The sequence below is a fragment of the Neocloeon triangulifer genome, unplaced genomic scaffold, assembly GCF_031216515.1.
Source record: "Neocloeon triangulifer isolate White Clay Creek 2 clone unplaced genomic scaffold, ASM3121651v1 ptg000004l, whole genome shotgun sequence".
NCBI lineage: Eukaryota > Metazoa > Arthropoda > Insecta > Ephemeroptera > Baetidae > Neocloeon > Neocloeon triangulifer.
This window is the reverse complement of record NW_026775547.1, coordinates 1,941,927-1,969,301: the sequence shown is the minus strand read 5'-3', so window position 1 is coordinate 1,969,301 and position 27,375 is coordinate 1,941,927. Positions and strand designations below refer to the sequence as shown.

General features: G+C 34.6%; 1 protein-coding gene across 9 annotated transcripts in view; it reads left to right on the top strand.

Moving 5' to 3' along the window:
- The window catches only part of LOC132193357 (rho GTPase-activating protein 23), a 98,153-nt gene that overhangs the window by 52,708 nt on the left and 18,070 nt on the right, over positions 1–27,375 (top strand). Inside the window, exon 1 of one of the 9 annotated variants that reach the window (XM_059613979.1) lies at positions 14,495–14,772. The exons of the other annotated variants lie outside the window; for them this stretch is intronic. Within the exon in view, the coding sequence (XP_059469962.1) occupies positions 14,767–14,772 (6 nt within the window). The 5' untranslated portion in view covers positions 14,495–14,766. Of the gene's footprint in view, positions 1–14,494; positions 14,773–27,375 lie in introns of those variants that run through there. 9 annotated transcript variants of the gene reach the window in all.

Below are 27,375 nucleotides of genomic sequence, written 5' to 3'. Positions count from 1 at the left end.
TAATGTACTAGAAAGTTTGGCTCCAAATGGATTTTGAATTCAAACGTATTATTTCCCATTATTTCCTTTTAAAAGCAGCAGAACCAGATTTCAGAATTAACACAAATTGATAAATCAGGCCTGGCAAATTGAAATAAATTAAAGCCACGCAGATTATACTTCTCTCTCGGCACTTAAACTTCGACCAATTTGGAAATCGCGCAACAATTTGAGCGTCGGCTGCGCCACGCAGAGCAATAAATTAAATTCACGTGTGACAAAAAGGAAAAAAGCAAAGTGCATTTGCATCATGAAAGCAGCCGAGATATAGTATGTATGCATGTAACTGCACTCGCTAATGAGATGCAGCGAGCATGATAATATTTTGTAGGCACATGCATCATTTCTCCAGAGAGTGTGCATATGTTAAACGCGACGTCGTAATGAGCCAATTAGCTCGGCAGAAAGTTCAAAAGACCCCATTGAATGCATCCATCTGCAACCTACAATGATTGCATAAACATTTGAATATTGAAATAAGCAAAAAGTAATGTATGAGTTACAATATCGCTCGATATGCATGGCAATGATGATTTAGAAAACTCTATTTTTTTTAATGAATAATTCTAAACTTTAAGATATAAAATGCTAACATGCTTAAAATTTTCTGTTTTGGGGAGCAGTTTCATTATGAGACATTATATCAGGTGATATTCAATGAACTCTTTGCTGTAAGACCATAGAAAAAATAAAATAGTTCAATATTAATTGAAGAAAATACAGGTGATAAAAATACATAATATTTTTGTCATTTTTGTTCCCAATTTTTCTTCACAGTTATTATTTTTTATTAATTAAGGATCCCTATGAGAAAAATGCGTACTAGCAAATATTATGCCAAAATGGCAGGAAATCAGGACTGCTGAATATCAAGCTGATATTCGCGTCTTTCTCTTACCAGGCAAGCAATTTCTAAAGAGAATGAAAATAATAATATTAATAATTCAAATATGTTTTAAAAAATTAATTACTAAGGTATATTTAACCTTTTTAATATTTTTGCTTTTAATTTTGATATTTGCTTTCCTTAAAGTTTTACGCACTAGCAATACATGCGTTCTAAAATTATTTTAAAGCTTCTTTTTCAATTAATAATAATAATATTTCTATCAGAATCAGATGATGGGGTTATCGTTTGTTAATAGTAATTTTAATTTTAGGTCTGGGTCCTCTTGAAATTTCCCTTTGAATAATCTTTCATAAATTTATTTTCATAAAATCCTCAAAATATTAAAGCTGCTCAATAATAACTCATTTTTGGGGCTATTAAAGAATTAAAAAATGGCGAAACATAAATAAGAGCTTAAATTTTGCTCTCACTGAGTGGGAGTTGCCGGGGCGGTTGTGCGTGCCATATTATTTTTTCTCGTCTTCCTCGTTTGTTGCCCTACTTGAAAAATGACAACTTAGTCATGGAGATTCCTTGACACGGCAAGCTATATTTAGAAGTAGGTACTGCGTCTGTCGCTACTGCTCTCGCGGTTCATTCTTTCCATCCGCACTCTTGGTCGTTTTCCCATTGCCGAGCTCGTTATGTGCGACCTGTTATCTTGGCCACAGGCGATCCGCGAGAGCAATATTTTCACGAATCAAGTAACAACCGCGACTATAACAAATCTGACGATTTTATCTCGCGAGGTGTCAGTCAGAGCCGCGCGGCAGTGCTAATGACGGCGCAGGAAAGTGTAAAGAGAAATGCACGTGTGTGTTTAGAAAGAATAAAAAATAATCATCACGGCGGTGATTTCACCGGTCTGAATGCTGCAAATGCACATATATCGCACCTCTCGTCGAGATTTTATCAATTTTTCGCATCGGGAGAAATTTCCGGAGAGGCATCGCGTTTCATCTCTAGAAAATGAAAAGGTCGAGTGCCGCCGAGGATCAACAGATAATAATTCGCTGTGACCTTTATTGACATTTGCATGCGTAAATGTTAAGTGCGCCCCGCTTGTTTATTGCTTTATTCCTTCGAGATGCGCTGACAAGCTTGATCAGAATCGAAGTTGTCGGTCGGATTTTAGTTGTGTGGATTAATTATTTATTGTGTTGTGCCGAGATTTCTGATATTTTTCCACGTGCCATTGATGGGAAAGGTCGTTTTGATCAATCTTTGTGTTTGATCACGAGGAATGCACTACATTTTTCTTCAATTAAAACGAACATCGTCTCTTCTTTTCTCCCTCACAGCACAACTCAAGGTGTTGTTGTTGTATATTTTTTTACCCAGCACAGAGACAGACACGTGCGCACGTTTATTCCCTTTTCCATTCAGGTCACCTCGTGGGAGGTTGCAGACGCAATCATAGGGGTTGTAAATAAAACTGCGTGCAAAATGAAAGTGGTTCTGTTTGCTTTTTATATACATGGCTTCAATATATGTTTCACTAAAAGTTTAACTAATAATTTAAATGTTAAAATATTAAAAATCAAAGAACTTAAATACAACCAAATAATTTACATTAAATTTTTATATTATTTTATTTATTTGTATTTTTAAACATTTATTATTTTTTATGTTTACAAATATTTCATTCTTACATAGTAAATTTCAGTGAATTGTAAAAAAAAATGTCGCCTCTTCATGTATATAGATAAAAATATTATAAAGTTCCTCACTTGTATACTCAACTTGTAAAAGCACAACTTCAATCGTTAACTGTGATCTTCATTTAGCACTTGCACTTTTAATCATGAGAAAATTATAAATATCATTGGAAAATTACTGCAATTATAAATATATGGTTCCTGAATATTTTCATTCTAAATTTTAAACACCGTGGAATTGATTATTCCATTTCTTTTCTAATTTTATTAGATCATGAACAACAACTATTGGAGAACACTCGCAGAACTCAAGGTTATTCAAAAGGACTAACAAGTTAATGTGAAAATGCTTTTCAGCATGAAGTATAAAATATAGTACTGTGTTTTTTGCTACAGAAACGTCTGGATCGCTCCAACAATTTATTTTTATCAGATAAAACATTCAGATCGATACAATCAAGGGCGTGTTGAATACTCTTTTAAGCTCGCGGCAAAGCATTATTGCAAAAATCCAAAGTGCGTTCCATCATAATAAAATTGTCTTTTTAACTCATCACTGAATAAAATATTATGCTATATAATTATATAAATTTGAACAAATGTGAGCAAATTTCCTCAATCATCAACTCTTCAAAATTGTAATTTATAACTTTTAAGATTTATTTTATCAGTACAGGAAGAATATAATTCCCTTTATTTCTATTGCCAGACAATACGAAAATGGGAAAAATTCGCATGCACCAGCAATTCCCATAAATTAATTCAGCATGTGAATATCCTCATTATTTTAGTCAAGTCACCGTATTTGGAGCCAAGTAGCAAAAAATTAGCATTGACCGCGCCGTAAAAATGTGCTCTCTTCAAAACTCTGCTCTTTTTTAAGGTCAGTAGTTAAGCTAAGGAGGCAAAGAGGTGTCGAGAATAATTTTTTGTTTTGGAAGAAGACGAGTAATTGCTGAGAGTGGCGCGCCTTGGAGGCTGAAAAACGTAATTGGCCGGCTGAAATTATAAATCTCGCCTTCCAGACGAGTCTCTGTCGTAATCGTCCGAGAAATTAATCACTTTTATAATAATTGTCGCTGCTACAAAAATATACCTTTTTCGTGTCTGCTTCGATGAAAATTCCACAAAAAGATTGAATATTATATAGAAAGCGAGTCGAAACTTTTGATTTTCATGCACGTTCGAGCCAAACAAGGCTATCACCAAATTATCAACGCATGAACGCCGCCAATAACACCGTGAGCTCTTTCACTATCACAAAGGATGTTGTAACAGAGTGCAATTTGTAATTATTGCGGCAAGGACGAGAGAGGCTCTTTGCTCTCGAGCTCTAATGATGTAACAGAAAGATGCCAATTTTCGCCTGTAATTGCTTGCCGGCTTCATTTCAGGTGTGCATTTTGCACTCATTGTTACTCGTGCGAATTAATTTGCCTTTTCAAATGATATACATAGAGTGATGAGCCCTGGGAAGGATAAAAAATTAAATATCACGCAGAATCTTCCTCTTGAATTTTAAATGGCAAGTGCAAAATGATTTGAAAATAAATTAGATTTTGAACTGCTACTTGATTAAAAATAGACCAGGGAAGAGAGGCTTCCTTATTTGTTTAATCACTTCACAAATTTCTTGGTAAGAAATTACTTTATACTGTTCATTAGAATCATTAGTTGTTGCAAAATTTAATTACAAAATTTAAGCACTTGAATTAAATATGTGGCCCTGTATTTTATTAAAAAGTATTAAAATGAGGTCAAATTACATTTTATTTAGAATTTTCTTTCATAAAGAAAAATGCCCAGACAAAAAATACTTTAGCTCTACTTTTTACTTTTACAAGTAATTAGAGTAAAAAGTCGGCTTAATTATTGCCAATTTCTAGAAATATCTCCATTGGAAAGTTTGCAAATAATGATTTGAAATCAATTTATTTTTGACCTATTGCATTTCATCATCTGTTCTTCCTCATGATTTAGTTAATTGGGCGTAATTTTAACAATTTCTCATTTTCTGCTATTTAATTTTTTTTAACTAATTTGTCCTTTTATTTTTGTTCACAGGTATGTCCTTCATCAAAATATTATCCAGATATATCTCTTCTTTCGTTAAGTATTGCACAATTTTTTTTTCCTCTGGGCCTATAAATATGCATCTAACACGGATGCATTTTTTTTTTCAAAATATAAATTCTCCTCTGCATATTTCTGTGAATGTAATCGATTCAGTTTCTCCTATAAACCAAATTAATATTGAGACCCAATTTTGAGGCTCTATTTGAATTTTTCTCCAATAAAGGGGCCTCCGCATGATACTTAATTAGCTTCCGTGTATCCAAAAAAATCCTCAGGCGGCGAACCTTTTTTAATAACCGTCGTAAACCTCACAAGAAACAAAAAAAGAGCTTTGGGGAAATGCATCTCCGGTAGCTCTCCGTGTTTAGAAAACAAACAATTATATGTAGGATACACCACTTAAGACGCCCATTTTAACGAGATCGTGTTGAGGAAAAGAATTAAAATTGTGAGCGTTCACGGCGTATATGACCGAATGCAGTTGTGCGGCCTCAGGCGACGATGTCCTCATATTATTTGAAAGAAAAACAAGAGCCGTGATTATTGACCCCGCCTTTTTCCGATCGACCGATCAATACCCCTTGCCCGCGAGACGGAGGAAAAAAATGGTCATCGCGCGGCCTGATTAGCATTCCGATTCCATGACTCGCTTTTTCCTTAGCTCTCTCGCGATTGACATGCATAATTGTCTGAACATGCATGATCTCTCGTATGACGACTGCTTTTACTAATTTCAATTTACATCTCAAAGAGAAGCCAAGGTCGGTTGTCAAGCAGCTGGTCGAATGTTCTCGGTACATCTGTTCCGCAAATTTGATTTAATTTGACATGTAAACTGGATTATTTTTCATATTTGAAAAAAATAAAGTGATCCTCACTCCATAGGATGGCGGCGCGGTTAATGGAAATCTATATACATCTGAATATGGAAATGCACAATATTTTTTTATTCGCAGCCGGCGGGCGGCTTTGCTCATTTGCTATGCCGCTCACTTTCGATTTTCGCCATCCACGTCTTGAATTTTATCAAGTGCGATCGCAAAAATTGAATTTTATTGAACTGCTGTGGGGCCTCATTCTCGCTCTACAGCGAAGAGATAGATATTCCGTATCGATAAGCGGCTCTCTCGAGAGGGGCAATCAGGGAAAAATCATTCCCGTGTTTTCCTATCAGGGCGCCATAAAACAATGGGAGAAATATTAAAATTCACTGCTCGACGCGCCAAGGTGGGGCCAATGGAAATAAAATATTTCTTTCTAAGCTCAATTGAAACGGTTAATTTTTTAGGCCTATCAACGAGAAAGAGATTTTTATAGTCCAATTATTGTAAATAATATTAAGAATTTGAATTGAACAGTTTTCCAATATAGTAGTTGTAATTTTGAAATTATAAATATTATTTTGCAATGTTTTGAATTTATTGCATTATTTTGCACAGTTCTTCATTTTTAAAATATATCACTATTGGCCAGTTGATTTAAAAACAAGAAAAATTAAAAAAAAAAAAATCAAAATTAAATATAGAAAAATACAAAAAATTTAATTAATTCACTTAATTGAAAATATAAATGTTGGTAATTATGGAAAATACATATATATTTTTTGACAAATTCCCTAGATCTTTTTTCTTTAAATTCGTAATTTTAATGAAGGAGTCAAGAATTACTCACCCTCTCCAAATCCATCGAGCAGCCGCGTGCGCCGCGATAATATTGCAACAAAAAAGGGCTGGGCTCTTTTTCTGCCTCCATCATCCGCAGTGCGCCACACACCGAGCTCTCGAACCTTGACATGGAACCCCTAATAATAATTGATTCCACCCGATTACCTTTTAGCCGCTAATAAAAAAACGTGCGCAAACCCTGAACCACCCCCGCCAGACAAATGATGATATGCTTGTATGCTAACTGGTGGTTGGCGGCGGCCGGTGCTCTAATTCGAGTTGTTATCCAGGCTAAGGTCACCCAGCGCGCGGAGGGGAAGGCAAAAGAGACCATTCTAACGTCCGCGTCCAATTTATATTTGTACAAATGCGCGAATATAACGCAGCCAGCGGTTCATTCATTTTATTGTTCATTCACAAAGCTGCGGCGGCGCTCACGAGTGAACTTTTCCTCCTCGTTTGCATGACCGCTGGTCGATATTTTTTTCTCGTATTGACCAAAAGTCACGAAATTCTCTGACAATAATAATAGCAAAATAACGACAGGCTTGAATTGAGACCTTGCAAAATAATTGCAAAAAATTCAATCAATTGGATTAATTTCATATTTGAAGAGGAATATTAAGCTTCTATTTAATTAAAAAAATTCAAATTTTTGTCGTTCACCTTAGATAAAAAAAATGAAGTTAAAAAAGAAGTGATAAATAATTGTTTATTTACATACACAATTAATTAAAGCTAGACTCAAGCTTATCACCCAAAGATGGTCAATATATGTTGCAAATTATTTTGTTAATACTACTGGTATTTTGAACTAAACTGACGAATTGTAAAAATTTATTGCCACGGTAAACGGATTACTTTTTAATTAATTAATTTTTTAAACACTGTTTGTTTTGCCCTAGTATGAATTATTATAATTATTAGGCGCCAAGTGAAGCTCATTTTACCACTTTTATTGCATGTTATTTATGTTTTTTTTTTTACATTCCTTTTGAAAATTCAATTTTAATTTTAAATAAATGCAAAGTAAACATTAAGAGCGCTGAACTTGTTAAGGAGATTTTTTGTTTACAAAATAACATTATTCTTTGCTTTTGTAAATTTTAAACTGACAATTAGACTTCACCACTACTTTTTATCTTTCTTATTTTTTTTATTATTGACATTTTTACGACCGCGTAAAATTCCTCTCTTGTACCAGGAAGATTACATTGTTCAATAAAATATATTGCCGGAGCAAAACAATTTTTCTCTTTGCACTCATTTTATCTGGATCACACAAAGCAATACACAACTTTTGTATACCAAGAGTGTATCTTTGTTTCTTTCTCAAGTCAGCGTTGCTACAAAATACGTTATAGAGAAGGTCTCTGCGCTAAAAAAGTGATCGCGCCATGATAGGCGTGCGGAGTGCTGCTGCCTCGCGGTTGCCTCTCCCGTGTCGTAATATAATAATAATGTATATATGATGCCCCCTCGCATTCCTTTCGCATTGGGCTCTCTGCGGCTGAAAAAAAAGTAACCTTCAGAGTGCGCAGAAAATTGCCTGTGCGGCTTTGGAGGAGCAGCTCGTCCGTCCGTCGACGCGCCGCGATGTGTGTGCAGAAAAGATTTGCAGTGCATGAGCACGCCGTGTTTATTTTTATTGTTAGTCTTCCCTTAATAACATGCAACAATCGACGATGAGATCACGCGTCTATCGCTGATGTGAAAATTTACACGTCTTCAACTTGACTTTCCTTATAAGATGAAAATAAAATATTCACCGCATCACACTGACTGAGAAGTTTCTGGCAAAATCATGATTTATTTGAAGAGAGGTACAAAAAGTTAAAAACCGTGAATAAGATGAGGCAGAGACTTTTAAAAATACACTTGAATTATGTGCTTTCCACGATGACTTGAGAGGAATAAATACATAATGGAAGTTTAAATCCAAGTTATTTTTTTAACTCTGCTGCAAATTTTTGTTTAAAAATTATAGGAAATGTATTATAAATTGGTGAAGAAATTTATATATATAATTTTATAGAATCTAGACTGGAGAAAAGACATTAATTAAAAATTCAGTTTTCTTTTGCTAGAATTTTCCAATAAAATGGTGTACAAACTTTATCAAATAAATAATACCAATAATAATACAAATTATTAAAATACATGATGTGAATCCTTAAAAAAATATAACATATAATTTTCAAATAAAGTCTCAAATGTAAAAAAAAAAAATGAGCTCTGGCGATAAAGATTGATCAAAATTATTTTCGCCTTTCACACAATTAATTTGTAGAAAATTAATTCAAAATTTAAACCTTTCACGTGAAATATCATATTTTTTCTCTATAAAATAATTTATGAAAATCTTTTATTATTTTTGACCAAGATTTTCTTCTATGGACGATTTATTTAGTTTAATTTAATTTTTATTTGAATTTCTGGCTTTCTGCCGAGCACCTCTCCGTACACACAGCAGCTGGTCAAAATAATTTCGCAGCATCAACGGCCGGTTTTCCCTGTAGCTGTTGGCGTCATTTTTGCCATCAGTGCCCAGCAATGTTTAATGCTAAACTGCACGCAGTGCCAAAGATAATTAATCTGCTCTGTCGTTTGGTGTGTGTCTGTCTGCTCGGAGCGAATTGGCGACGTTGCACATTCATTGGGCCGACACCTCTTGGGTTACCCGCGGCCAGGGTCTCGCGTTTCCAGTATCGCACACTGGGTTACGCTCTTAGCACCCATTGTGCGAGAATTTCATGCAATTCAGCGAATAATGCGTCTCGTTTTTCGCTGTTTACACGCACAGCTTGTTTCCCAGCTGACTCTGCGTGGCTGCGTTTGAGACACAATCATGTCATTTTCCACCTGCACGGAAATAGAGACAGAGAAAAACAAAAGAATATTCGACAAAAGTCTTGCTGACAATTTTCCCGAGATGAAAACAGGTTTGGCGAGAAACTGGAGAGTATTATGAGAAAATTGAGTACAAATAACATAAACAAGAGAGACCTACAAGACAATTAAGAGGCAATTAAAGGGTTTGTCTCTGCGTCAAGAAAATTGGAAAATATAATTATTTACAGTTTCTGCTATTCACGAAGGAGGCCAAGTAGTTAAATTTTTTTAATGATTGACTCTAAAAGTTGAAATTATAAAGTATATCGAATTTTCAAAATTGAATTATTGAAGATTCTACATTTTCCACAATAAAATCAAGAATATCTCCTTAGTTCAACTTTAACACATTTGTTATTTATATTTTTGGCACAATTTGGGATTTCAACCGATTTATTCAGCAGATTTTTATATTTTGCACTTAATTGATTGATTAATTTTAGTTTTAAAACAACAGAATTAAAGTAATTCAAGTTTTTTTGGGATCTACAGTACCGAAATCTAATTTTATTTAATCTTCTTTTATTTAGAAGAATAATAAATGATGGTTTGAAAATATAAATATTAAAGTTCACCTATTTTTCCTAGATAATATATTATTAATTATTTTACATAGTGAAAAGAAGGCATACTTTATTAAAAAGTGTCAAACTAGTGTCAAAAATTGTTTATTCGTTATTCAAATTCAATATTTATTATAAACTTAATGAAACAGATTTAAAATAAGTCATGAAATTACTTAAATTAAACCTTATACTATAGGTTTACAGATATTTGAAAAAAAAAGAATCAATTATGCTTGAAAATTAATATGATCTTCATCAATAAATGTTCTCCATTGATTGATCAGTCTAGTCTAACGTAAATTTTTACTTTTCTTTTTTATATGGCACACTTTTTAAACATCTCCTTATTAATTCAGAATTGACAGAGTGTGTTGTGTTGGTGACAGAAAGAGACCTTCGTCGCGGCTCATACACACATATAACACGCCATTTGCTCTGGTCTCGGTATTAAGTAATTAAGTCTCTCTTTCTCTGGTGTGTGTCGCGCTCCTTTTAACGGCGCTGCTAATTAATATCTCGTGTCCAGCCGAGGCGCGCAGATTATGGAAAACAACGCCGCGGAATTCGCAGAGCTCCTTTTTGTCCCGCAGCGTTCTCAGGGCTGTCCCGTGACATGCGGCTGCTGTCACACACCGCACCACCAACACATCCTGAAGGTTTGAATTACCTGGTCTTGATTGCTCGTTACGGACGAAGAAGCCCTTCAAGTCGCACCTTATACACCGATGACGTGACGTGGGTCAGAGCGCGGTGATTTTTTTTTCTTCATTCTCCGGCGCATACACGATTTCCATGTTGAGCAACGAAACTCGCTCTCGGCGCCACTCGCGAAATGAAAAAAATTGTAATGTGCAAGAACAGAAACAGACTTGCATGCATGTGTTTGCAGCGGTGCAGCCGCTCGTGAAAATACCAACTTATTCATTTGTCAAGTCGCGCGAGAGTGATGTTTTCGTTACGTCGCGAGCACGATCCGCGAGAAATCGTGAGCCGATGATTGAAGGATTTGGGTGAATTTATTGCGCTTTTGCGTTTATTTGAATCCAGGAAGTGCCTGCAAATCGAGATTTATTTCTAATGTGCACTCAAAGCCAACACGATTTTACTGTTGCGTGTTCAATTGTATTGCTCGCTATTGTTTCTACATCTTAGCTGTACTGCTTTTATATTTAGTTTATTAGATTAAGGTAATTTAGAAATTGCAAGTCAAAATTGATAATTATATCTTTTTTTAAATTGCACATATTAATTTTTTAACACAGTAAATATTAATTTTTATAATATTGTTATTAAATTATATTTATTAACTTGATACGTTTAAAAATATTTTTACATTTTGTATCGTTTTGTTATATTTTTCAGAAATTTATTTTAATAATTGCTATAATTATTCTACAGTGTGTGTGAGATTAAATTTTTGGAAGCTAAGAACAGACATCTGAAACTTTTCCGCGATTTTTTTTTTTTTAGTTCCAATTTTGTAATTCACCTACCGCATCATGAATTCAATTAAATTTCTTAAAAGCTCAATTCATAATGGTAATAAAACATTAAATTTCAAGCACAATAATAAAACTGCAAATTGAAATGTAGCAAGGCGATTATTGATAGTTAATTTGGACTCTCTCCTAAGGCCATGTGTGAAAGTGAACACACGGGACCAAAATGGCCTGCATTTATTCAGCACCTCTCTCCATTTCGGAACCCGCAGCTTCGAATTTCAAGCTGTGCTCTATCCGCTAAGTCTTAATTAGAATGAAATCCAACACCGATATGTTTATATATCGAATTCAACATAGACAACTTACTCACTCTCACTATATAGTATGGCACGTGGCCTTGATTGCAAGCACTGAACATATAAAAAATAGTGGTTCTGCCTCATTTCTCTCCTTAATTAGATCGCAGAGGTGTAATTGTATTTAATTAAGTGTTAACCTGAGCGCAGGGACTTCCTTATTTGAATGGCAGCGAACCGATACGTCAACAGACACCTAGCGCAATTAAACACTTAATCAAAACAAACAAAAAGAAGTGAAAAATCAATCGGCACGATCGAGCCGAACACAAAACGGGTGTATTTATTTTGAGAACCTCGCTCTCGCTGCGGCTATTAGTTCTCGCGGACATTCAAACAAATTGATGCGGATCGCGAAAGGTAAAACAAACACAACGAAAGAGAGACGCAAAACTGCCCTTACCGTGTCACTGAATGTGCGCGATTTGGCTGAGAGACGATTCGCAGCTCACTTTTCTCTAAAATTTAAATAAATATACGTGCGCGTTATTCAAACAAGAAGAAAAAAAAATCTATTAGCGCGAGAGGGGCGGTCTCGCTGGTGTAAAAATATAAAATTTATTTACTCTCAAGAGGCGCCGGACGTCAGCCACGTTGGCCTCGAGGGCTGAATTTTTTATTCAGCCAAGCGAACACCGCCCTCCTCTGCTGTGTATTTGCTTTATTAGGTTACAATTTGCTAATTGCACACTTCGCAGGTCGTAAATTGTAAATTTCCACCGAGCTCGCTGGACGTGTCAATTTCGCTTTGATAATTAGCGATAATTTGCAATACATCCATTATACAGAGGCGACAGAAAAAAATTATCTTTACACACCGATTTTAAATGGACAGCACAAGGTCGGTGCGAAAATGTAGCTTGGAGAGTTACTTTGTGCTCACATGACCATATTTATATAAATTATTTTGATCGCTCGAGCAAATAATGTAATTGATGCAGCTCGTCCTTGAGAGACGCGATCTTGGCAATCAATTTTTTCTGCCTCGCTTTATTTCAGTTGACAGTTCGCAATTTAACTGTGAGCCACTTTCAAATGCGCAATTCAAGTACGCGAAAAAGGGACCTCAGATTTGAGAGATTTTATCTCGGGAGAGAAAGAGAGAAAATGTGTCTGAGCGCGTTTAAGTGATATGCCCTTTCCGAGCTGCTTATTTTGGCAGGCTAAGACGCCGAGCGTGAAATTCCATTAGGAATTATAATATGCGAAACCTTTTGCTTGAGATGTTCAAGGGTTGGACAGCGAAAGGCACTTTTGAAGCTGGAGGGAAAGCTACCGTTTGTCAACAGGCTTTCACGAAATATATCAATTTTATTTATCTGCTACGAAAATAAGAAAAGAAAATCATATAAAATTGAAAATTAAATCAATAGTCCTTGAAATCAACTGAAACTTTCTTTAAATAAATTTCATAGAGTTTATTAAAGATTAAAATGAATGGTCAAACATTCATACCCCATAATAATTCAGGATTAAAAATATTAAACTAAAAAATGTATCAACAAAAACATACAGCTTTTTTCCTTTTTTTTCCCTCAACATTTCAGATGATTTATTAATTGTATTATTCAGTTTTGGTTTTAACATCAGCTCTTTATGTTTATTCACACATATTAGCCCCTTACAGGAAAATTAAAAAAAAAATTGGTGAAATGGAAATAAAATATAGGAAAGCAAAAAATACTTTTGAAAATGAGTTTAAAAAAAACTGAATAATTGTTTTATTATCATTTTTATTATCTTCATCTCTTGCCTCATCGATTTTGAAACTTATTTTTAGCAAAAATAAGTCCGAATATTAATTCAATTCTAACAAAGGGTAAGGGAAGGGGCGTTTTTATATTTCGTACTCAATCATGGATTTGTCCAAAATTCTGCCGAAATCAGCATTATTTAATTAAATATAACGCCAATTAAAATAGATCACTGCACTTATTCTTTCTTTCTTATCATTTATTTTTATTTAAATGCATTGATTTCTTCGTTACCGTTGCTCTTTCAATTCTCATTTCCTCCCAGTTCCTATTGAGTTGACCATAAAAATGCACAGCAATTTGATCGTGATGACACGGAACACTGCATTTCTCACAATATCAATTGGGAAGACAATACGTAAATTAGAGGCGTGTCGTTCTCTGTCACAATAAACCAGCGATTCGGCGTGCAACCTTGAAAATTAGCATAATGAGATTTATATTTCGGTTTGTTTGTTTGTTTTTGCTCTGTCACAACAATTTTTCCACTCTGATTGGCCAAATTGACATCATCATTATCTAATCGGTCACAAACGAGCCGTTTCGAGAACATAATTGCCAAAACGGTCATTAGACTCTGGCGTAAAATTCATATATGGAGAGCTTGATATAAATAATGGCCGGCGTTCGGATTTGGGTCAGTGTGCGTGGGAAGCTAGAATAAACCATAAATGCATTCCGCGTGTTTTGTATGCAGCTGGAGGATTACAACACAGAAATTTATATTAATGACTTCGTGTTTTAATTATTTTTCATCGCAAAACCGAGTAATTAATCTCGACTCTGATATGTATTATACATTCGTCGGCTCAATTCCGCCTCGCAGCTCTGCTAATTTGCATATAAAACGCGCTTGTAATTGTTTGGCCGACGACAGAGCGGCATTAAATAAAATATGAATCATGAAAAGAGAAATTTTGAATTAATTACGACGTGGAACCGCGTGCGTGCCGCTTTTAATTTTTAATATAAATCGAGCCAGTGTAAATACACCAAAGGGATCTGCCTGCCAGTTTAAATAAATTTTTCTCCTCTTCTCATGCTGGCGTCTCTCGTCCGGGGATGTTGTGGCGCAGCGAAATTGTTTCGCTAATGGCCGCGCGACTGGCAAGACTGGTCCGACGAACAACCAGTTTTAGTCAGTCAGTCGCTAAAAAGTCGCTGGCAAACACACACACCACACATACGACGAGCAAAGAGAGAGAAGAGAGCAAGCAACCTGTTGGGCGCCGCTTTCTGCGCGCAAAAAAAGTCTTAAATCCTTTACTTGGTGCCTTGTAATGCGTCTGCTGACGAAGAGGAAAAGCCACTTCTATAGACTTTGGTGGAATTTAGCTAGCGAAAATAGTTTGAAGGAGAAAAGGACACGCTTTTAAAGTGAAATTTTACATTTGCGCTACTGAGGAGGATGAACAGAAAAGACGGTGTTAATGAAGGTAGAGTTAAAATTTTATATATAATTGTTCATTAGATACTAATTAATAATTTTGCTAGGAAATTTCAATGTTTTTGTGCGCAAAAGGATATAAACTTTTTTTATTTATCAAAAAAAATAAGCTAATTTATTTAAGTATTTCTTTCATAAATTTTTACTTTTAGATTAACCATATTTTATAATTATTAAATGAAATACTAATTTTTTTAAAGTCTTTTTTATCTGCGAAACTTTATTTTAAGAAAATTTTCTTTTGAAATTTTTATCAAAACTGTTTGTTTTTTACAAAATATCAAATAAATGCGACATTCAATCTTTACAAATAACTTTTACTTTTACTAAGAAATATAAATCCTCAACGCCCACAATTGGGGCTATCTTTTGTCATTGCAATAATGATCATTATACATAATTTATTAATACTTGACATAATTATGGTCGAACTTCATAATTTTAATAAAGTTGTTAAGAAAATTAAATATTTTCCAACTAAATTTAAATATCAAATCGATTTTGATTGCCAGAATGACAATTAACTCTGAAAGCTACATCGATTCCGTATTTTTTTACCCGAAACTGCGTAAAAGATGACCGCACTTTTTGGTGCAAACAAACAAAGCGTTCCTGAGGTATGCGAGCACCACACCCTTGCCCGTAACGCCGATCCATTAGTTGCTGGCGGTGCGCAGGTTTGCCATCCAATATCCGGCCTGCTGTTTGACTTTGCGACGCAATTACTCCCTCCTATGCCGCCACTTTCCGCGAGAAAAGAAAGAGCAGCTTCTTCTTCTTTCTTTTTTTCCTTTTAATTGCAATTTGCACGCCGAATCGAGAGTTGAATGAGATTCGCGTCTCCGCCGGATTCGTGCATGTCTGATGCATCGCCAAGGTTGGCATTCCTCCTCTTTTTGCGCCCAGTGTGTTTTTGTGAGCAAATATATACGGCAGCAAAATATGTATGTGCCCTGACGTGAAGTTTTTTGCTTGTTAACCAGGTTGCGAAATATTTCTCCGGCCACAAAGGCTATCATTCAGCTAACATCGCCAGAGAGCTCTGGATCTGCCAAGATGTTCATTTTATATATTATACGAGAGGAAAAATGAAACAGACGCTCCCTTTTCGCAAAATAAATATAAATCTCCCATTGCTTAAAAACGAGGAAAAAAAGATCAGTGGTGGTTTTCGTCGAAGGAGAGGTGATTGATTATATCGACTGATGGATGGTTTCTGCACACAGAGTTGCCAAATTCCAACAGTTGATTGCAATGTGGTCAAGTAATATGTACTCAATTTTCTATGGGGAAAAAGACAAGTTTAAAGTTCTTTTAATGCATTTCAATTAGTTTATAAATCAACCTGGTATGTTAATTATGATAAAAGATCCAGGAGACAATTAAAAGGCTGAATATCAAAACAATGCAAAATTATCTTTTTGGCACAGGAAATATTGAAGATATTTTTATTCCAAATTTTTTTTTTTCTTACTTAAGCTCGTAATTGAATCATTGAATAAGCCTACAATTTCAAGCAGAAAAAAAAACAGGTAAGTGTCTAAAGCAGACTAAATTTACCAAAACTGACTTATTGTTTATAAAACCACCAAAAAATATAAACAATGCTCCAATTTTAAAGGAAAATCCAGAGAAACATTTTTCCGATAAAAGTTTTTGTTGTTGGATTTTTTTTATCAAGGCCAAAATTTATCGTATGATCAATTTATAGGTTACTCAAAATCATGTAAAAAATATTACAAGAAACGAAATTCATCAAAACAAACCATTGACCAAAACGAATCTTGTAACTTCCTAAATAGTTAAATCGCAAATTTGCAGCCAAATATTATAAAATTACGCTGAATTTTGGCAACTATTTACACCATTTTTTTCCTTTCTTCAATTTCTTGAAGTTTTATATCTTTTATTTGAAATAATTGCAGTGTTGAGAATAAAAACACTAAACTTCCACTTGACTTGAACATGCAGTTGAAAGCACCTGGGCGTTTAGCTCGAAGCTTTTGTATGGTATATGTGAGAAATATGCGACTTGATTTCAAGAATCTAGAATACACCGACGGTTGCCTGCAGCAGAAATTCAACATTCAGTTCCGTGCGCTCGTGTACTTAGAGCGAGACAAAGTGCGCACCGAGCCCCTTTATTTGATATTTAATGGCTCCTCTCGTCAAATAAGGCAATCTCTGCTCTCGAGAGAAGAAAAGAATGACATCTGTGGAAACGAAAGTGGAGCTTTAATTAAAAGCCCTTTCGACTCGCGGTGTGTGTCTCTTTATATGAATATACATATTTTATGTAATGCACGCCAGCAGTATTCCTCGCAATGATCAGATATATCCAAACGTCTCTCTCTCGTTCTCGCCAGCTTTATAATTAAGAAAAGGAAATAACAATAATTTCCATCGGCAGGCAGGCATGCGCACGCAGGCAGACGAGGGTGTGTAATTATATTACTGCGCATACCGTTCGTGCATTAACCAACAAAAGCAATAATTATATCTGATGGAGACGTAATAAATTCACCATAAATGTACTGCACGGCGAAAGAAACGCTGTCACTTCTTCGGCGCAGCTCGAGTGGAAAACCAAAAGGGCAATTAAAAGTCTGAGCTTCCAGTCGCGTCGATTTATTCAAGTGTCCAAGGTTTTTTGTGGACGAATGCGATTGTAATAATAACACCGACTTTGCTTTGCGCAATAACCGATTCTAATAAATCATTATCGGTAATAAATATCAATGGTAATTGCAAGTTCCCGGTCACATTTTATGCTCCTATAAGATTTGATTAATGATTTCTTTAAATGATGTGTGCTTTTCAAATGTTGTGGAAGTTGTCATAACGCGAGGTTACACCCAATTCATCACTTTTGAGAATGATCTAGTGACCTTCCTCGATTAAGGTGAAACACAACCATGATTGTCTTTTTTTATTAAGAGAGAAAAATAATACAAAAGTCAAGGTAAGATAGTATCAATTATAATTTATGCCGTAAAATGGCACAAAAATTGTAAAAAAAGCATTATTAAATTAATCGTGACAATGAAATCTTTGAGACGGTGTCATTATGATTAAAAATTAATTGTAAAAAAGCATCATTCTAATTTTTTTAAAGAGCTATCTGGACTATTTGTAAATTTAAAATTGACACTTTTCAAAAGAAAAAGAAAAAAAACCAGTTAGCTAATATTAAAATACAAGTTTATACAAATCTTCAAACAGGTGATATTTCCCATAGAATTTGTTTTAAATTTATATTAAAATTATGTTTATACTTTTAAAATGTATTCAATTTTCTTTTTAAATAAAACGTTTAGGAGATAACTATTGTTAAACAATTTTAAAACCTTAAAAAATTAATATTAATAAAGAATTTTCCTAGAAGCTAAATTCCAATCAAAATTCCAATCTTCATGAAAATAAATTCCCAATTTTAATTTAAAATTTTCATTTCATATTTTAGAAACAAAGAAGTATAAAATGTGGAAGTTTTTAACGAAACAAAATTTAAATCAGCAAAAAAATTATTGTCTGTCTGCCGGCGATATTAATTGAATTGTAATCGGAGAGCCGAAGAACGCTGGTCAATCCCTCGCATAAATCTGCCGCGAGATATATCGGAGAATTCTCCAGAGATCAAATACATTCCTGCGTGTATAATGTTGTTTCCGAATAGCCATTGGTCGGCTGACAGGCTGTCGAGAGCGATTTGTATCCTCGCCACACACATTCAAATAAACAACCGAGAGAAAGAAGTTCCTGAACTAGATCGATGCGTAACTCTGCGTGAAAAAGTTCACTTCCTTATCTAGCCATCAAGGCCCATTAAATTTCGCTTCTATGCGGAAAGATTTTTGTTCGATACATAATTTCCATCCGGGCAGTGAAATTAGAAAATACTTACGACGAGCACCTTTTGCGTTTATGTGTTTTGGTCCCCGCGGCGAGGTGCAGACCTTTGGAAAGCTCATTCCGCTAATCGCCGTTTAGCATCGTTGAAGGAGCCGAACGCGAGGTGAATTATGGCCGATATTCTGCGCGCAATTAGGAGGCGGCGCAGGTGCTGCTTTTTATTTCCCATTGTTACAATCGGTGCAACACCGCCGGGCATCGCCACAGAACTTTCCTCTGTTTGTTGCCACGATCGATTTGGACTAACTGTGAGCACCGATTGCTCACTAAAGAGCTTGCAAATAAATTTAAAGTGTCTTAAATTGCATTGGATTGTGTCTACGGATTAATTGAAAATTAAATAGGAATCAGAATTATGGAAACTTGCATGCTAATCGGTGCATAATCAAATTTTATTTTAAATTATTCAAAATAAATCAATAAAAATAGAAAGAAATGCCAATAATGGATTAGTTAATTTCAAATTTTGAAATTATACATTTTTTAGGTTTGCATTTTTGTAAAAATGAAATTTCCAATAATCATGATCTTCTGATCATTTACAATATAAAATTTCGTTAAATTTGCAATGATTATAACCTAAAAAAAAATGACATCTAAATTAGTCTAACCTAACTTGATTCAAATTTTATCCAATTAAAAAAATATAATGTCACCAAAACTAAGTTACAAAAATAAAATCTATGGGCGGCTTAACCTAAAAATTTAAGGGGAATGTGTAATTTAATTTATTTTATTTAAATTAACTTTCATCATAGATCTTTATTAAATTGCATTGCCAATCTTTAATTTCTGCTGACCCAGCCAGGTCGTTTTAATTATTTTGATATTTCAATTTAGATGTTATAAGATATTTCTTTCTAGTAATTTATTTTTAATTGTTTTCAATTAAATATTTTACAGCATTAAGCGTTCTTCAGTTGATATTTTTGCACATATCTATATACATAAGTAAGAGTTCATTTAAAAAATCTAAATTTTGTTTTGTATTGCATTGGGCAACCGCTAAAAATTTCTACCCACGCCCTAGCTCCGAATCGCGAAAGGCGCAGTTGGTGCTTTTCACCTTTTGAATTCAGGCGGCACATTTCATTTACTCCTTATTCTTTTCTATTAATTCAAGCTCGTCGTGATATCCACTTGGATCGAGAGCGAGCCGCTCATTTTGATTCAGCTCATGCTGCCGGCAGAATTATGATGCGCGCAGCCATTCATTCATTCCGTTCTTGCCGCGTTTACAGTTCAAAGGGGCTAACAGTATTAGGCTTTTGCACACAAATAAACACGCTGCCGAGCGAATGAGCGCGGACGTGCAAGGATTGCGATGCTCTGCTTGCAGCCGAATTTAGGCCTCTTTTGGGCACAGGTCGATCGCACCGATGCCCAAGCGCCGCTCACTTGCCAAAAAGGCCAGAGGGAAAACCTGGATTATAAAGATACGATTAAAAAAATAATAAACATTTTAATAAAAACATTAAATAAATAATAAATTTTTGCGTTTTATACTTTGTTAATTATAACTTTAAAAATTGTATTTTGACATTTGATTTAATTAAATAATAATTTTTCTTGTTTATTTGACATTTACTTTTCTTATGAGCCTTTTTTGATAAATATTTACACAGTTCAATATTTATTATTTTAGTTAAAATATTAATAAATTATTGCATCAAACTATATTCAATTTATATAATGTGGGAACGAAATTGCAGAACTTCATTGGCGTAGCTAGTATCTTCTTTAGATTTTACGATTGCTGAAATAATATCAATATTACTATCAAATAAATACAGTGAGAAAGGATACAAACGTTTTAAATTTAATTCATTTAGTATAAATCGATGTTTGGAAATGGAAATAAGGTAATTTTAGTTTTTTTTTTCATGCTGCTGCAAAACACAAAATATCCCAATCATTAGTAAGTTTTTTTTTTACATTTTTCAATGATTTCATCCTAATTTCCATTTCCACCACTCGCGGCTTACTTAAAATAATACGTATTGAATTTGCTTTTGTAGGGAAGTAAAAATTTGTAATAAAAATATTTATTTTATTAATTTTTTTCTTTTTTACCATGATTAATTTTTAGTTCAATCAAGCAGGATTGATTCCGGACGAAACATATATTTTCCAAGTCAAGTTTATTTGACCTCTTTGGATGACAAAAGCGATGATATCACTTCTTCTTCCAAACGAGCCCGTCGAATTAAAATAATCCTTTCGGAGAAAGCTTAACTCGTAGTCGCGCGGCGTTGGAGAAAAATAACAACAAAGATGCATCTCTCCTCCTCATCATCCAGGTGCCGCTCGAACAGTTATTATTAATTTTGACAGCGCGCCGTTTGACTTTCCTATCGGTGTATTTATGCACATGGGTGTTGTCCCTTTGTTAGTGTTCCTATCCCAACAGGCACCGACTTGATTTATCCTCGCGCGCGCACCTCGACCTCTCCTCTCTCAACCGAACCTTTATTTCTTCGCGCATTTCACAATGCATGTTTTGAATTTCGTGTTTGGCCATTAACCTATTTTTCGGCACGGGAAATCCCTGCCGGGCGAAGTAATTCGGCCAACGTCACCCACATAAATAGAATAGGATATTAAAAAGCGTTCGGTCTATGATGCGTGGATCTAAAAAAGTTATTATAATTGCTTTTGGCGTGGCCTTAACTATCGCGTGCGTTTTTGTTTTGCAAACCATCTGGGTCCGGTGCTGACATTCGATAATTTCCGTGCGGTTTGCCACCCTTTTGGACAAAGGATTTTTTGCGTCGCTACGTGCAAAATTTACCTGCTTTGTTCATAGTAGTGTGGCGTGTGCGGTTTTGCACGGCAGGTTTCACCTCTGCCGAATTGCAAAATTGGGAGGCAAGACAAAAAATTGTCCAAGTTCTACAGTATAACTTAAATAATATAATAATTATTTCTGTTAATAATAATTAACATTATTATTATATTTATCATTTAATAATTTTAATTTCTTTAATTATTATTAAATTTTAATGCGATTAATATATATTTTTTTAAAGTTATTAAATTGTAATATTTGAAAATAGATTTGAAGCTAAAGATGATCAAATGCAAGCTCGTCCTATGGAAGTCAAATAAAACAAATTTAACTTTATATTTTTATATAATTATGGGTTGGATACAATTTTACCACGTGCAATATGATTCACAAAATTAATCCAGTCATCTCTTTTGTTTTCAATGTAAGTTTTCTAAGTTATATAATAAGAAATATTAAATTGATCTCGGGAAACTTAATTTTTGTTAAATGCTTGGATTTATAAATATGTTATTTAAGTTGATTGATTGTTATTATATTTCTGAGTCATAATTACTATATAAAAATATAAAACTATACCCAACTTACATACATAATTATGTGTTTCATCATTTGCTTTTGTTCGCATAAATTATTCATTATCCGCATCTTTTCAACAATGCAACTTGTATACTTTAGTATAAAAATTTAGTGCTGTTTCCTATGAATACAATAAACGTTTTTAATCTAATAATAATTAATAATCTTACTTTGAATTAGGAATGTAAATTAACAAATTAAGATTTTCCTCCTTCTCTTTTATTGCATCTATTATAGTCCTTAGTGGTCCATCAACAGATGTGAAACACGCTCCAGTTTATGAAGCTACACACATTGAAAACCTAAATTTAGTTTGCATTGGTGAACAATAAACACTTGAACAGTCTCTGAGCGAGTTATAACGAATATCCTCAACACTTTCCTTGTTTGCCTGCATAATACAAAAGCCTAGAACAAACCTGGCTGCGGAGAGAGGTCGGAAGGTTAATTATAGGTGTGGACAAAAGTTGTGTTGATATTCCCGGAAAGTGCCATATTTGTCCAACACAATAGAAAACACGTGTTTAACCGGTTCAGCTTTCAAAATGGTGTGAGAAAAGCGGCGTCAAAGTTTTCATTCTTTTGTAAAATACACACATGGCAGCGCACGCGTAATTTATTGGCACGCCGCGGCGAACAATGTTATATTATATCATTAACGCCCATGCACAACTCTCGGACGTATAATAAAAGCAAGATGTTTTATTTCAAGTCGGCGACAAATTTGCCTCAGTCTTGCGAGTCTGCAAGAGCCGGACACACACGCGCGCGCGCCTTTGAATTTATATAATCGCACGTACGTATCATTGAAGCTGCTGCTACTTCTTCTTCTTCTTCTTCGCGTTGAAAATAATCCCTTTTAGAAGCGCTCATGCATAAAGAATCCGAAGCAGCATCATCAGTCAGCATTAAAGCAGCGCTGCAGCATCTAATCTGCTCGCAGACAAACACACAATGTTCCTCTTCCAAGTGGCCTTGCGCGATGAGAACAGTAGCCGCGCGGCCAGACGAGCGGGACTTTCGAGTCGAATTAATTGTGCGTGCCCTTCTCAGACTTTTCTCCGAATTTGATGTTGCGTCTGTGGGATTTTCTGCGCTTTCAAGTGCGCATATTATATAGGAGATTAAAAAGATGAGTTGCCGCGTCTGCTGCGATTGAATCAAATGTGAGCCAAGGTCGTGGGCACTCGCATTTTTTTTAGAAACTAATACTAATGATACCATTACAATTTAATAGATGGATTTTATTTCGATTTGTATGTAGACCAATAAAATATTTTACTTGTTTTTTACCTAAAAAAGTCACTTACTTTATTTTTCTAATTATCTTTAATTTTAAAAATCTTATACTGTTTTAGTCCATATTTGTACCAACAGCAAAAAAATTTTCAACTTTTGTCGATACAAAAAAAAACATGTATATTTTTCACCCAAAGCTATACTTTTCATTCAAATTTAGTCACTTTAATAAGAGGCACGATTGCGGTCAATTTAATCCTTTTTGGTAAATTCTAACGTTGTGTTTTTTACTTGAATTTGCTTGATTTACCATCCCATGATGATATTTAATGTCTGTGAGAAACACAGAAGACAGTCGCTCTACCCGATCTGCTAGCTCAAGAAGTTAACTGCTGGTTTTCAATATTATTTGTTAAAATATTTTATAAATTACTTTATTTTTATTATTTTGCATATTTATGAGTGGCATACACTGTAAAAATGTCATATCAGTAATCTTATTTAATTTACACGATTATCAGTCAATTCAACGTATCAGTGAATTTCTAACAAGTCCACACTGAAACCATCTGAAGTAAAGCTACCAAAACGAATAATATCTTTTATCATTTATGACAAAATGAGGTTTGCCATTGAATTTATAATTTTTTTTTATAAATAACTCAAATGTATCTTCTAATATATAAATTTTTTTGATAGTGTGAGAAGATTATTTAGTAAATTAATCTTTATATAAATAATAAAATTTATAATAAAATAACTTTTGTTATTAAACTGTTAAAAAAGCTAAATAGGTAAATCTTTTTGTATTAAATGAAAATATGTTTTACATTAACAATTTTCAGTATGTTTTTGCTATAACCTTAAGCCTTAATTTTATAAGAAACTTTCATTGCCTTTTCATCTGACACTGAGCTCGTAAGTACTCACTTTATGTGTTCTTTTTTTCCATTCCTAATAGAAAGCTATGCTTCTAGACGAGCCAGAGACGCAACAAAGAAATTGCGTCAGCCAGACACAAATCCCAGAATCAAAATAATAATATGTCACGAGATAATCCTCTCTGACTCTCTGAGCCATTAAAACACCACTCGAAAAAAACCAAAGGTGACCTTTCCAAATACGCTCTAAAAATCCGTCGTGTGTATTATAATTTCCTCTGCGTGTATATTCGCATTAGGCAGAAAATCTAGAACCGAGTTTGGAGAGAGGAAATGATAACAATAATAATAATAATAATTGCGGTACTCGCTAGGCCAGTGTTGTTATTATTACGTAATTATCTCTCGGCGAGATTCGATATCAACCCAAGATAAGTGGCCAGATAAATCCACACAACACACGGCGATATTTTATTGTTTGATAGACAAGCTTGCCCGGCTTTGATTTTATCTGTGGCTGGTTCGGCGAGAATTTCGGTTGAGTAACAATGGAGTCCGGCGCATTTCTGCAATTGCCTCACCGCACTTGCACATGCGGGAGATTTAATAACACGCTCGAAAGGCACCAACAAAACAACCTTCCACGGTTATGCTCTGCTTTTTATGCATGAATTTTATATTTTGTGCGAATTATTATGATGATGATGCAACATGGATTGTTAGTAGACTTTCAAAAGTATAACAAAATCCATTTTTTAAAGTTGAGCAATAGGAAGAGTTAAAATTAAATTATTCAGCGAATATTGTCCGAAAATTTACATTTACCTCAGAATATAGAATGAAATCAAATTTTAAAAATTTTGGAATAGTTTGGTATATTTTAGAAAATTTAATGTCAAAATTGAAGTAATTTTTATATTTCTGACAAATAATTTGGCTCTCATATTTAATTTTGGATGATCCTGAAAATTTGCACTAAGTGAATTTTTGTTGCTTTATGAATTAAATGTAATAAATTTCATCAGAACTGGTAAAATTAATTAATTAATGTTAGCAGATTTTAATAGTAAAATACTTTTTTTTATAGAAAATAATTAGTCAGCTACATTGTTAATACATATTATAATGATTGTATTATTGATATTTTTTCAAAACATTTGTCTTCTCCAGATCGGAATTTTAATTTTGTTCAGCTAATCTCCTATTCCTCCAAATTTGGAAACAATATCGTTGTTCCACTCTTTATTCCCAAACAACAGCGGATGTTTTGCAAGAAATTCCCGTTCGAAAGCAATTTTCCAGCTGCATCTCTCTAACGCTAATCACATTAGATTTGGCCACGTTTCGGCGCCATTGTGCCCCGCTTTTTTACGACTCCAGGCCCGCTATTTGAGTCGATGATTTAGTGTGATAGGTCAAAGTTCAGGCGGCTTGGTGCGAAATCGACCCCGACGGCCAGTCCGTCCGCAGCCAATAAACCGCTTTTACGAACCGTGCGTGATAACGCCGAGGGAGGATAATTGAAAGAACGCGCCGCCTAGATTGCGAAATAATCGTTTTACTGCTCGCCATCATTATTACATATTTTATCAAGGCCCTCGAGCGGGGTTGCTCTGAGGAGAAGAAAAATTATATTAAAATTTATATGTACGCAACTTATAATAATGATTGAGAGAGAAATTACAAAAGCATTATATGAATCAACCGCGACAATGTTTAGTTTTGCAACCGAGTGAACAAAAAAACTTCGAATCGATTATTCCGCGCTCGAATCTTGTTTCTTCCTTTCGGGACAAACAATGCCGGGGTCACTGACTCGATCCGAAGCTACGCCGCAATTTTTTTTTGCATCTGTCCTCTTCTCGATATACACACGCATGCGAAAAAATATTATTATTGGATTTCAGCAGCCACTCGAGTGAACAAAACACCCGAGTCACGCTCCATCTTGGCAGAAAATAAATAATAAAATAAACGCACACTAGTGCGGTTTCGATGCAAAAAAAGAGAGAGAAGAGAAGAACGAATGCGACATTCTGTAAAATGAGAGAGTTTCACTCGGCGAACAGGAAACGCGGCTCGGGCGATAGTGGAAATTAGCACGGCTTATCAGACTTGCGAGCGCGAATGCACACGAGTGAAAATGGAAAAAAAACTAACACTTCCTATATCCGTGCGAAATCCATTATCATTGAGTGCAGCGGCTGAATTGAAATCCGTGTCATCCACCCTGAAACACTTTCTTGTCCTGAAAGAAAGAGAAAAATTTGATCTAAAAATTAATAAAAAAAGTTAACTTCATTTTCATTTTATCAATTTGGGGTTTAGAATTAAAAAAGCCAATGAAAATACATTTTTTTATATATAAAAAATACCATCTTGTAACATTACTTCTTAGCCAAATGATAAAAAAGTGACAAGTTTTTCATGAATTTATATCTCTATATTAATTTTTGTATTTTTTCTTCTTCTAAATTTTACTTCAAAGGTTCCTTCCTTACATTTTGAAAGAGAAACTTTTAACTTTGTTTTTGTATTCGAGTCTCTATATTTATCAAGACGAACAAGGAAAGGCAGCTGTTTGCAAAAAGCGACTTGTTGTGAATTTTAATTACTAGTCTATTTATGCTGCCATGATGGCGTGCGAGTTGATAATTAGTTTCTCGGCAGTCGTTCGCTATTATTGCTCTGCTGCTTTTGTGTTTTGTGTATTATTAAAACCCAGTGAGCCGTGGAGATGGAAAGAGACTGACGTCAACTTTTTAATACCCGGCGTTTGTTTTGATCACGTCTGGAGAAGGAAGGAAGTGGATAGAGAATTTCGAAACTCGCCGATTGGCTTTGACAATGGCCACAATGCGTTGTAAACTTGTAATCATTCCATAATGATATTATTCAGAGACCCATAAAGGTGATGGATGGTCGCTACCTTGAAACTTGAAACGGCAGTCGAAACTACTGCGCGTTTATGTGTTTCTAAAGGCCACGCGTTGCCACCGGGCTTGATCAGAATCGAGACTTTTCTCCGAAAAAAGCGCAATTTTATTTTTTTCCAGAGAGGGGAGCAGTTCAATTTCAACACCAGTCACGTATTTTTTCGGCATGTCAGGGCGGGCCTATCCTTTTTTATAAAAATGGACATGCAAATTTCTCTCTTGCTGGCCAATTAACTACTTTCGATTTTGACGCTGCG